Source organism: Talaromyces amestolkiae (assembly GCF_001896365.1).
Source record: "Talaromyces amestolkiae strain CIB chromosome Unknown scaffold8.1, whole genome shotgun sequence".
In the NCBI taxonomy this organism is placed as follows: Eukaryota; Fungi; Ascomycota; class Eurotiomycetes; order Eurotiales; family Trichocomaceae; genus Talaromyces; species Talaromyces amestolkiae.
Genome location: NW_024468044.1, coordinates 149,877 through 162,487, shown reverse-complemented (window position 1 = coordinate 162,487; position 12,611 = coordinate 149,877). Strand labels below are relative to the sequence as shown.

Sequence of the window (12,611 nt, the reverse complement as noted above, 5' to 3'; positions counted from 1 at the left end):
ACTGAGTAGACTTTAAGACAAGCTGGGAGTTGAGATGTGGTACAAGCAAGATCTGGTTGAGACCTATGTATTGATTATATTCTTATAATATAAAGAGAGGCGTACTGTCAGTCACTAGAGAAGTATAGTCAGCTAGTTTCTTGTAGCAAGCTAGTATTCATCTCGGCTTCTTCTCGCTTTATCAACACCGTCTTGAATCTCCATCAATCAGCAATCATGTCCTCGAAAGACTATGCCATTGACGCAGACATGCATCGGGACCCTGCACCAAGTACAAACCATCTGGAACGCCTAACCACAGCAGGAGGACATACCAACGACCGCTCACAGATCCCGCTTCCTGTAGTTCATCGCACCTTTGCCAATCCATCTCCATTGGGTCTCATCTCCTTTGCTGCTGGTAAGTGTCTTTTAAGCCAGACTGGTAGGTAATTCCACGCTTAACTCTCTATAGACATCTTTCTCATCTCTGTGTACGGTCTACATGCCAGGGGTATTCAGTCTCCCAATGCCATGATTGGTATGCTGGTCTTTTTCGGCGGTACTTGTCAGTTTATTGCTGGCATTATGGAATTTATCACGGGCAACACTGTATTGTCTTTCAGATTCTGGGTGGTATAGTCCATTACTAAGTTTTTACATTCCAGTTCGGTGCTACAGTCTTCTCTTCGTACGGTGCTTTCAACCTATCTTATGCCATGATCTACCTACCCGGCTCAGGAATTATGGCCGCATACGTCGACCCGACTACCAACGCTATTATGCCAGAATTCAACCAAGCAATTTCAATATTCCTTTGGGTGTGGTTCATAGTCACCGTCATCTATACAGTTGCAGCGATGAGGTCGACATGGGTACTGTTTTTGGACCTAGTCTTTCTTGACATATGTCTTTTACTGCTCGCTTGTGGGTTCATGGTTGGAATAAATGGATTGTTAACGGCAGGCTATGCTTTTGGGTTGATTGTCTGCTTCTTATCTTGTGAGTGTCTCCTTATAGGCCTTTGTCTATGGTATATATTGATTGAGTACTGGTATTCAGTTTGGGCCGCCTGTGCAGGTCTGTGGGCAGGTATTACTCCAATTAATCTCCCAGCATTCGAGATGCAGCCCAATGTCTAATTTTTCAGTGCCGAGGGAGAACATGAAGGAACCTCTGACTGCTGATTGTTGTTTTGGATATCAAACCCTGCCTATTCAATAAAATATTATTAGTACAAGACTGTTTTTATTGTATCATCTTACACCTAAAGTAGACCATTCGTTGTATAAGTTAGTACATGAAATCTTGATTCCATCGAATAGGTACAAGAAGTTTGTACATAGGCCTTAGCAAGACATATGAGGTTTCCTTGATAGATACATACGCGAATAAAGTATAGGCCAAATAAATACACAAATTACCAATCATCATCCAGACTACTTAATCCAACATACCGCGGGGGCTCTCGGAACCGATTCTCAACGCCACTTGTCCTTCCAACGCGCAACTTTTGCCCAAAATCTTCCATGTGCTTCATACTATGGAACCGCCCAAACTGCCAGGTACAATCCTGTCCAATGAAACTTTGAATGACATTTGCACCTCCGGGATGTTCATGTTGAAACTCGGTGCAATCAAAGACGATGTTATTGATCACAATCCAAGCCCGTGATCCGTTGGAAGGCTGCTCGAGTTGTGAGGGCCCTTGTTGGCTCATATGGCTGACAATTGACTTATCGATATGAGGCAAGTCCAAGTCCTGAACTGAAAGTGGCTGAAATGGATATTGGAGTCTCGGCAAATTTGTTCGTGCAGTGTCTATATCCTCGATATGGTCACTATGAGAAGAAACTTTTTCAGATGTCGTTGATAACTTTAGCAGCCTCTCTGTAGGAGATCGATTCAGAGTCGATTGTTTCCGCAATTTGATCCATCGCATTCTGGTATGGGCTGATAAGAATGGAATGTAAGAACTACAACTCAGTTTTAGTGATTTCTAATCGTCACTTGGAGCAAAAGGTATAATGACTCTAAAAAGGATACCCACTTACTCTATAGATTAATTTTAGACCAGTTTCAAAATGCAAGTATATGGTACACTGCTGGAGCTTATTCAGTATCGTTCATTGACATACTGATCACCCTAAGCCGTTTGGCGAACAGACCTATAGCCGAACCACAACGGAGAATAGCGGCGTTCCGCGGCATCCAGAACCACTCTCATGATCATTCGGTTTTATCCCATTGATCCGTGATTGGTGCCCACAAACTTTCCCCGCAAGCCCGGCTACTCTGAGGAGTCCGGGGAGCTGGGAATGTTTCTTTTTTGCGGCGTTCGCGTGTGACAACAGATAATGAAGCAGTGCTGTGGCACAGACTCATTATTGAACTTAGACTTGGATGCAGGAGCACTACATAACTGGAGGGAGGAGCATACCTTCGCTGCCCTCCAAATCTGCATGGATACTCTTCTTATTCGACATCAAATGTGGATTAACTGGGTCTAGCAAATTTATCTATTATATCCCTGATCAGGTCAGCTTTTTGAAGGAATTGGGAGAAAAGCAACATGTCTGCAGCGCACGTACCACTTACCTCGCCAGAGAATCTAGAAGGACTATATGACGGCCCTCCCAGGAATGTGGCATCTATAGATCACCTAAAATTCGATGACAAACTACAACCAAAAAACTACTCTATTTTCGGGACATCGCCGGAGTCAAAGATACTCATTACCGACGTCTGGATTATTGATGCTACTGGGAACGATCCTTATCATGGTGATGTATTGATCATTGGTAAGTTCAGGCGCCCTAAGCATCATTTCAGCTTACTGACTTAAATGCTGTAGGGGAAAGATTCGCCCACGTGGGTAAAGTACCCGAGAAAGATTCCTATTTGAGAGATCCCAAGGTCAGGGTGTTTCATGGAAACGGCCGGACATTGATACCAGGCCTGGGTGATGCTCATACGCACATGAGCTGGAATGGAGGGGATCTAGGCAGATTGGGAGAGCTAGGAGTCGAGGAACACACACTATTAACCGCCAGAAGTGCGCAGTGTTTTCTAGATTCTGGATATACTATGTTCGTAATGCTTTCCCTCCCATGACCTGCAAAACCATAGTATTGATTCGCTTTGTGGAATATATGTAGGTGCTTCGGAGCAGCATCAGCAAAGAAACGGCTGGACGTCGCGATTCGCGATGCTATCAACTCAGGCGATATTCCGGGTCCTCGGTGTCTTGCCAATGGTCAGGAGATGGCGAAGAGAGGTGGTGAGCTGGTGGGTGGAATAACCGCATTCGCCAATGGACCAGATGAGATGCGCGAAGTGTATGTACACCCTTTCTTATCAATCTTACCTTCTTTTACTAAGTGGACTTTATTGCAGGATCCGTGAACACGTTGCACTTGGAGTCGATCAGATAAAGCTATCCATGTCAGGAGAATCAGTAAGAACCGATCCCACAAGAACTTTCAGGCAACTCCGAGACTCACTGTTCAAAGATCACGGAGATTCGAGATGCCGAGGAATGCTATTTCACAAACGAGGAGACTCAAGCCTGTGTCGACGAGGCTCATAAGCATGGAATCAGACTTTGTGCTCATGCCAGGGCACGAGATTCTGTCCGACAATGCCTCGACCACGGTGTCGAAGTGATATATCACGCCAGTTATATTGATGGAGAATGTAGAGCCACCTCGGTCATTTTGTCTCCTGCATTTAGCTAACTCGCATCAATAGCAATGGATATTCTCGAAAAAAAGAAATCGCAGCATGTGGTCGTCCCTGCAATCAACTGGCTCGTTGCAACGTTGTATGAAGCTGGCGCATTTGGGTACGCTACCGAGGTAGCTGAGAAAGCAGGTTACAAGAAGGAACTTGATACCGCGATTATAGGTCTTCGAGAGATGCATCGACGGGGCATCGTAGTACTTCCTGGCGGGTAGGTATCATTTGTCTCACAACAGTACTTACACAACCCAACTAATAACGCGCAATGCAACAGAGACTACGGCTTCGCTTGGACGCCACATGGAACTTATGCCCGAGACCTCGAGCATTTCACAAAACTCCTCGGATTCACCGCTCACGAAGCCATTATAGCCGCCACATATGGAGTCGCGAAACTATTCATGCGATCCGACGAAATGGGGCAAATCAAGGCAGGAAACTTTGCTGATTGCGTAGTCGTAGATGGAGACCCCTTGAAAGATATTACTATCCTGCAGGATCATGCAAAACTTGATATTATCATGATTAATGGCCGCGTCCACAAAGCAAGTCGCAAGGAGGTCACGCTGCAGCCGGATCAACGGGTTTCAGACAAGATAGCCAAGCGCGAGGTTCTTGAGAAGGTCGGGGTGACTGTTCCGATGCAGGCAGCTCATTGAGGGAAGTTGTGCTGCTATTTTCAACCCCTAGATTATACATGCCTATCTTCCCGGTTAGGGTTTCAAGTTTCCCTTTTTTAGCTGCCGCCGGCGTTGTAAGGCGCTTACAATCCGGCTCAAAGATTACGCGGCAGATGTGATTGGTTTCTCATTAATTGTTTGAAGATTCGCCCTGAGTATGTTTTACCAATGCGGCATAGTTGCGCCAGAAGTATGGACTGGGATTACGTGGCCAAGCCCCTAATTATCTTGTCTACCACTTTATTTTTACTAGGGTTTGAGTTATATCATCAGATATAAATACTACGTATGTATAAAAGTCCAATCATTAGACAAATATCATAAATCAATAAAGCCATTACCAATCGTTTAAACCTATGTGTTTAACCTTAAACTGTACCTGTGTCATGTATATATTAGGTCCCTAAAATGCTTCATACTTCTCAGGCTTTGACAAAACATACGTAGGACGGAGTAAGATGGCTTGTTTGACGTTTCTGCACCTCTATATCTTCATGTTGACCAGATAACAAAATTGCTGAAGGTCGGATACAAGCCATCATATCGGTAATGTCGGCATGACTGACGCAAGTCAGATCAATTGGCAATGCAAGATGAGACAATAGTTTGAAAATGAACTAGGCTATCAGACATAAACGATGTGAATGCATGTGTATAGTCGACCACCTTCATCACGAATATAAAATACATCGACCTCATCTGTCCGAGATGTATCTTTTTTTTTCATCAGCACACAGCTTTCAAACATTCCACCTTCTACTTTCATTTATCAGACTCGCGGCTGGTTCGTGACATTTATCTTAACACTCTTTCACCAAAATCATCTTTAACGTTCCTAACGACTTCAAAAGACGATATATCAGTCAAAATGTTCAGCTCTATCATCATCTCAGCTCTCATCGCAGCTCCTCTCGTGGCCGGCCACGGAAAAGTGACAGTTCTCACTGGCGATCTCGGCGGTAACGGAACAGCCCTCGGAATCGAAGGTGGCTCCGTCGCCAACGCCGGTCAAAACTACCAGACCGAAGTCGACACCACCGTCTTCTGGTCTAAGGACATCAACACCGACGACGATTTCGGCTGGACCGAGTCGAGTCACGGCAACCTTGGCATGGATGACTTGGTCAAGGCCATGGCTTTGTCGGGAGATACCTTGCCTCAGGTTAGTCAGGGCGGTAGCATCAACGCTACTTTGCATATCGTGACCAGCGATGGCGCAGGTCCGTATAGCGCTATTATTGATCCTACGGCCTCGGGTAAATTCTCGAGCGCAGTCAATATGGAGGTGACCACGCAAGTTCCCGGTGAGGGTGGCTGGATCGATACTACGCCTAGCGCAGCTGCGCTTGCGGCTGGCAACGGCCACATTATTCAGAAGCGTGCAACACGTACACTCGAACGCAGAGCATCACGCACCAGGGGCAAGCGTGAAACTGCCACTTTGGTTGATAAGGATTATGTAAGTTCTCCTCATGGTTTGCTACTGCAACAGATACTAACACTATCATAGAGCCTCGAAATTGCCATTCCTTCCGGTGTTACTTGCAGCGGCACTGCCAACGGTCAATCAAATTTGTGCGCAGTGAAGGTCAGTAACAACAACGAGAATGGCCCCTTTGGTGCCGTTATGATCGTCCAGATGGCTTCCTAAACATCGTCATCACTGAATCTGACCGACGTGTGGTTGTTCGACTCGAACCACATTGATATACAACACAATCATGGAGTGATCCAACAGGCTGGTAGTGGTATTGAATTCCGATGTTATGACGGTTGGGTAAAGAAACTACTTGTAACTTGTATTCCTTTAAGTATATCCTGCTTGATATGTAGGCAAGCATCGCTCAATGGCAATTGAATAGATCTTGGTTGAATCTGTTACAAACCGTAAAATAGCATTTAAACTTTGATTTGTCAAAATATGAATCGATGAAAAAGAACAATTCTAGTATCGCGACGTACATACTGTAAGTAGCTACCCTTATCAAAAGACGAAAATTTCCTATTACGGCAGTTTGATCTCTTTTAGGCAATTTCTTGCAACGCTCTTTGGTAGCAACAATGCTTCAGTATATTCTCAATTAAGGCAAGTATAAAGGAACTAGTGAATTAAAACAAATCAATTTCGGTCTGATTGTCCATTTTCAAGAGTTATCAGACATATTTCTCCAAAAACGAGCGATGCATGTCTCCCACCATATTTACAAAAGCAGGCAGCAAGACATTATGCAAAATCCCTGAACTCTATGGTCTAATCCAGTGGATCAGTTGTAAATTGTAAATGCAGGACAAAAGAATGAATAGAAACACAAAAGCAAATGCATCATCATCTCATCAAGTTTCCTTCGCACAATTCGACATCATCCTCTCAAAAATCACTCCCATAGATAGAAGTCCACCTCAATAGGTCCCCTCAAACCCCAGCTTCATCAAATCAATCGTTCAAATCAGATTATTCCTATCATAGGCCGAGTCCCTGGTATAACTCGTGCCCGTATTAGGATTGGAGTACTCCTTGTGCACACGAGTGGTATTATCCAATCCGGACGTATCACGGTCCACGTCGCGGTGGTAGTATCGGCCGGAGTCATCCAACTGCTCACGATGATGGCGGCGGGTGCTGGCATCAGCGTCGTAGTCTATGTGCTGGTCGTAAGCGCCGGTGGTTGGGTCGTAAGTCGTGCGGTTTGCGCCGCCGAGGCTGGTATCGCCGTATGTGCTGGTGCCGTAGGGGTCGGTGGCGTAGCTGCTGCCGTAGGTGTTGCTAGTCATTTTGCTGGTTTTTTGGTCAAGTAGATCTAATGAGATCGTTTTCTTTTGATATGAAAGACTTTTTTTGTGATTTCGAAAAGTTTGAGTTTGGGCTGGATTCTGGCCTGTCTTTATAGACATTTTGTCGTCGTCTGGACTCGCCTTATGATAGAGTTTGACATCATCTTGCCTCTATTTCTACGGCTATCATGGTGACGCGAATTTTTAGTGGCTTCCAGTCATAGATATAAAGATAACGGCAAACAATTATAGCCATTACCTGAATAATTCTGGCTGCAGATACCGCATCCGCCACCACTCTGGAGAATTTCGTTAGGCAAAGTCAACGATATGAGATCAAATCAAGCGTCATCCCACAACAGTGGTGGCGCTTGGCAAAGAAAAATATCATAGCAAAACTTGTATCCGTCTATAGCTCGTGAATAGGTAATTGCCCTCGTAAAAATATCCCATACTCATTATCTAATTTATGTCGTTACTTCCAACTCTTTCACGTCGATGATAATAAATTAGACAAACAGAACGAACATGTAAGAATTACGAAGATTGATAAACCTTGAAACTCTTGAATTCCCAGTACGCTTCTGTGAACGCACTGGGATTCGCAGCCACGTACGCGGTGCAATTACTCGGACATTGCGCCTCATCAATGTAGTACTTGTCGGCAGCAGCCAATGATCCGCACAGATCAATGTTGGCAATAATACTTTGGTTTCGGAAATGTGATGAAATGCTACAGTCTGTAGATGGGAAGTCGGCTGTAGCTTCACCCCAGGTGGATGGGTCAGGGCTGCCGTTGGTGATGTCGGACGGAATCGAAGCGCGAGGCCACCACCAGATGCGAATTCCAGCATCGCGAAGTTCAGTTGCATATACCTTGATGAAATGTTAGCCTAAAATCTCCCAAATCATGCGAGGATACTCACTCCGCCGCCGTTACTGTTGAATTCAGGCCCATATGAAGCAACAGTACTCGAAACACCGCATCCTTCATTCGAGTTTGTTCCATTGTAGCAGTTCTTCGACGTGACCGTACCCGTCTCCTTGCGCTTCACGCCCATACTGCAACTGTCGGTTGTGTGCAACGTCATACTATTTCCCCAAGTACCGTTATTAGTAGCTTCGATAATATCAATCTCGCCATTGGTCGGCCAATTACTGGAATCCGAGAGCCACAAGGCGGGCCATGTGCCGCAGCCGTAGGGGGTGTGAAGGATGTCGAAAATGAATAAACCGTCGTTATAAGTGTTGTTGGACTGGATGCGAACGGAGTTGCGTCCGCCGGTAGTGTCGGAATAGGTTGTGTCGACTTTGATCACGGCGGATTCATTCGTCGCGTATGTGAGATTGGACCAGACTGCATTTGCTCGTTGCAGGTAACTGCATCCACGGATATATCAGCCAACAGATACAGATAGTGTCAGAAAGAGACCAAGTGCCTACACAACAAAGCCGCCCGTCGGATCCGCATCAGACCAATACCAAAAATTATCGAAAAAGTTCTCTCCCTCATACGTATCCTTTAACGAATAACTCAGCGCCGAATAGTTCGGGTACCGATTCGCTTTCACGCCCTCGTATGCGCCGACAATGATCGCAATTAGAATGACTACAACACCACCGGCCGCAATCAGTTGTGTGCGTGTTCTCCATCCTCGGGGATCGAATCGTGAGTATTGCGAGAATCGTGCAGGTGAATAATTGTTGATGCCAGAGCTGAGAGCGATGTTGTCGGCGTACGGCGGGGCGTCTGATTTTGGATATTGAGACTGCCCATGATATGCCATTGCGACTGTGCTCCGAGCCGATGGAATGTTCGGATGTATTCAATATCAATTAGTTATGACCCCAGTATATAATCAACGAGTGTGTACTGTTGTATAACTAGCGATGAGTCTGATGATTATATCAGCAGTAGTGTATGAGGGAGTGAATGTAGAGGAGAACAAGTCGATGATGCAAGGCAGCAAGGGCAGGAAAGAATGTCCAGTATTTACGTCTTTCCTGATTCTGACACTCGGAGCTGCTCCACTCGGACATCTGTCAATCAATCAGATCCATATACAGTATGCTTACATGATTTACAATCAAAATGGATCCATCTGATTCGTGACTGCCTACAGGCCTGGACTGCAGTTAATTAAATGTCCACTCAAGAAGCTTATCAACATGCAATCTGCCAGTAAAAATAGTTAGAAAATAGATGAACTTAGAGTCGAAAGATATTGCCCCACCATTGAGAACCCTAGATTCGGCACTAGACCAAGCCATCGCTGAAGCCCTAAGGGTCTCTCTCAGCCTAAATACAAGCACTAATGTGTGACTTGAGCTGCGAACTGCCACTAAACATGCGCTAAATAGACACAATCCGTGTTCTTTGTTGTGAAAGAGGGAAATTATCCGAGTTGGCTCAGTACTTGAAATCAATAAGACTTTTTTATGATAAGAATAAAAAAAATTCGAAACATTCGCATGAAAGTGCTGCGCCTCAGACTACGTATTGGCATACGTATCGGTCCACGTATCGCAGTACGTAATTTTGATACGGCCCGGTCAAGTCGGTTTGCTTAACGCACTGTAATCAAGGTATTGTACGGTAACGTAAAGACATGCAATGTCTCAGATCACCTGTCAGAGCATGCCTTGACCATCTTGGACTAAAGCCGAAGGATGAGACATGAACATACATCACCTGGTCGAGTCGCCTTGTCCACTCGTCGCCTGCCATCGGCTCTTACTCCATCCTACTACCAGGTTAAAAATCTCATCGCGCTCCGCCTGATTGACATCCACACTCTCAATTTTTGTCCGCTGCTTTGCTCCGGTTGTCGTGTTATATGAGGTCTCCATATCCCATACACTACCTTTAAACACTTCCTGGCTCGCGCTCATATCAGGATCAACCAAGAACTCAAAGTCTAATCTCTCGAGTTTGCGATCGAGACCGGTGAGTTTTGAGAGGCCGGGGCTGTGCTGTTTTGTCATTTGTAGCAATTGTCCATAAGTATAGGACCATCGCGGTTCTCGGTCGAGTAGCGGTTTTTGTTTGTGGCGTGTCGTCAAGAGGTGCGGTTTTTCAACGAACCGTATTCCTTCCGATGTCAATATTAGTTGCCCCTCATGACCGTTGTGAAAGGTGACAAAAAAGACCGACTGAACGTATGGTGAGGTGGTATCATCGTCGTGATATGCTGTTTGGATGTTTTTGGAAGCTGTAGAGTCCTTTGCAGTGTCTTGAGTCTCAGTCGCATCTTGGAAATCATCTCCCTCAATGGTCTCCCGACAGGTCTGACACTCTTCAGAGTAGCAACTCTCATTGTGTGCTAGCCCCCGTGTCTTTATCTCGTGTCGACGAAGAGCTTCGTTCTCTTGTAGAAATCGTATTGCCCATTCAGCTAGTACGATTAGTAACTTGACTTTCTTCCAACTCGAAGCTGAGACTCACGGTAAGAAGGTATGTCCCAGAACGCCCAGCGAAACGGACTAACCAGATATCGATACCGTGGGTATCGACTGGCTATCGGCCAACAGAGAAAAAAGACATTGATCACAATAAACGATACGATCTTCATGCAAAATTCCATGTCTGTGAGTAAAGTGATGAGTAGACAAGAAAAGAAAAAGAACAATGTCGCCGCAGTCTTTCGGGGATCGCGCCAATAGTAGAAACTAGTCTCACAATCAGTCCTGTCTTGAGTAAAGATATTCCTATGAGCCTACTTTCGTGTAATCTCCAAAAAAGCTACTAGATCGCCAAGTTGAAGCCGTATGAATGGAGCAATCTGGTCTAGTAACGGCTCAAGCCATTTCTCTCGTCCGTATCGATCAACCAATTCGCCGAATCGATAAGCTTGAGCTCCTCTGTCAAGTGCGCGGTCTAAAGATTCCCGCATGGACACGACATCCGATGGGTAGAATTTGTTCTTCAATGTGATGTATAAAATGTATGCATACTGCACGTGTTAGATTGGATATTGTGTCTGGATAGAGTCACTCACCAAAAAGCCAACAACATGCTGAGTATACCATAGAATTGAAAAAACGCCGTACCAAAATGCCGTACGCCGTGGTTTTTCCCACCGATATAGATCTCGTATACCCATCCACCACTCTTGCCACGGCTCGGTGGCCATTACTAAGCGCTCTGCCAGCGTAACAATATCCAAAGGTGACTTCCAATCATCAACGTCTACGTATCGTGCCATGAACGGTTGGGAATAGTACAGTAAGAGCTGTAAAGGTAAGAACCTGCACATGTTGATAATGGACAGTGATACTGACCTGGGCTAGATATCTGTCCCACCTGAAATTAACCTCACTGCCATCGCCATTCCTCTCAATGAATTTCTCGTCGTCCAAATTTGGAAAATCGGCAATATGTGACGGCGTCACTCGTACAGATTTCATATGTCGACTCGTTATCCACGCCACTAGGATACTTTGCCGGTGCGCTTCTAGCAACTCTACCTTTCTTCTTTGGACTTCTGTATCAGTCTCAGGGGATGTCCGTTCTTCCGAATCGGTAATTCTTCCTCTCTGGCCCGGCTCCTTCTCTGTCCCCCTCCTATCACGATTCCTACGTGACGGCTTTTCTTCATCTTTCTCTGCTTCAAAAAGAGCATCATGCGCAGCAAGAAACTCACGATCCGCTTGAGGCGTGATATATGGCCTGGTTGCTTTTGACAGACTTTTTGCGGTTTTGCTTTCGAAGTGCTGGATTATAGTCCGCCTGGGATGTATGATATGATTCGCCAATTCCTTTGACGCTATCTTAGCCACACGAGAACGGGGTAGACGTGGTTTTACATTTGCACTAGTGGATATTGCTGACGACTTCGGTCTTGCAACATGTGATGGGTTAAAGGCGGGATCGGTCTTGAGATACTCGTGCGAGAGGTTGCAACGCGCGTTAGGGTCGCCATTGATGTCGGTAAAGGGTGAATCGACCGATGCAGACCGTTTGCGGATAGCATTACCAGCTAGGCTGCTCATAGTTAATAGATGCCAGTCTTATAGCCACGATGGCCCTTGGGCAAGGTCTCCTAGGCTGAAAATCTTCATCTTAAGAATCTGGATCAGCGTTGACGGTCAGGGCTAGTATTTATCGGGCCATTCTTCCATGGCAAAAGTCAAAACACCACGCAATGGGGCCATGAATTACATCCACAGGTTCCACGCAATGAATCTCGTCGGAATGGAATGTCGAATGAGAATGAGAATGAGAAACAAGAGAGCAAGAATAGTCGTCACATGCCAGGGTGGGCCTTCTGTACGTAGTTTGCTGTATGACGTATGCCGCCGCCTCTTATCGATAAGCCCAGTCAGTCATCAAAACCCTCATAGCACTGTTAGAAACAGTGCTATGATCTTTGGATAATAAGAATAAGATAGTCAGGAAATACTCCAGAATCATTCATTGGTACGGCACTAGATGCGCCT

The 12,611-nt window shown here is 45.5% G+C and overlaps 6 protein-coding genes across 6 annotated transcripts; 3 read left to right on the top strand and 3 right to left on the bottom strand.

The window, feature by feature from the left end:
- Positions 1-216: 216 nt before the first annotated feature.
- On the top strand, positions 217-621 carry BHQ10_004617 (uncharacterized protein; the record flags this gene model as incomplete). The annotated part of the gene is made up of 2 exons (XM_040877002.1): positions 217-400; positions 455-621. The coding sequence occupies 2 exons, from the start codon at positions 217-219 to the stop codon at positions 619-621; spliced, it is 351 nt and encodes a 116-aa protein (XP_040733121.1).
- Positions 622-2,551: 1,930 nt separating this feature from the next.
- Positions 2,552-4,379, top strand: BHQ10_004616 (uncharacterized protein; the record flags this gene model as incomplete). The annotated part of the gene is made up of 7 exons (XM_040877001.1): positions 2,552-2,780; positions 2,834-3,068; positions 3,138-3,317; positions 3,376-3,436; positions 3,492-3,675; positions 3,730-3,931; positions 3,995-4,379. The coding sequence occupies 7 exons, from the start codon at positions 2,552-2,554 to the stop codon at positions 4,377-4,379; spliced, it is 1,476 nt and encodes a 491-aa protein (XP_040733120.1).
- An 889-nt stretch (positions 4,380-5,268) lies between these two features.
- Positions 5,269-6,051, top strand: BHQ10_004615 (uncharacterized protein; the record flags this gene model as incomplete). Its single annotated transcript, XM_040877000.1, has 2 exons — positions 5,269-5,859; positions 5,911-6,051. The coding sequence occupies 2 exons, from the start codon at positions 5,269-5,271 to the stop codon at positions 6,049-6,051; spliced, it is 732 nt and encodes a 243-aa protein (XP_040733119.1).
- A 791-nt stretch (positions 6,052-6,842) lies between these two features.
- On the bottom strand, positions 6,843-7,172 carry BHQ10_004614 (uncharacterized protein; the record flags this gene model as incomplete). Its single annotated transcript, XM_040876999.1, has 1 exon — positions 6,843-7,172. One exon carries the CDS (start codon positions 7,170-7,172, stop codon positions 6,843-6,845), a length of 330 nt encoding a protein of 109 aa, XP_040733118.1.
- A 537-nt stretch (positions 7,173-7,709) lies between these two features.
- On the bottom strand, positions 7,710-8,959 carry BHQ10_004613 (uncharacterized protein; the record flags this gene model as incomplete). Its single annotated transcript, XM_040876998.1, has 3 exons — positions 7,710-8,048; positions 8,099-8,552; positions 8,616-8,959. The coding sequence occupies 3 exons, from the start codon at positions 8,957-8,959 to the stop codon at positions 7,710-7,712; spliced, it is 1,137 nt and encodes a 378-aa protein (XP_040733117.1).
- Positions 8,960-9,860: 901 nt separating this feature from the next.
- BHQ10_004612 (uncharacterized protein) lies at positions 9,861-12,164 on the bottom strand (the record flags this gene model as incomplete). The annotated part of the gene is made up of 5 exons (XM_040876997.1): positions 9,861-10,567; positions 10,618-10,841; positions 10,893-11,125; positions 11,171-11,420; positions 11,476-12,164. The coding sequence occupies 5 exons, from the start codon at positions 12,162-12,164 to the stop codon at positions 9,861-9,863; spliced, it is 2,103 nt and encodes a 700-aa protein (XP_040733116.1).
- Between the last annotated feature and the right edge of the window lie 447 nt (positions 12,165-12,611).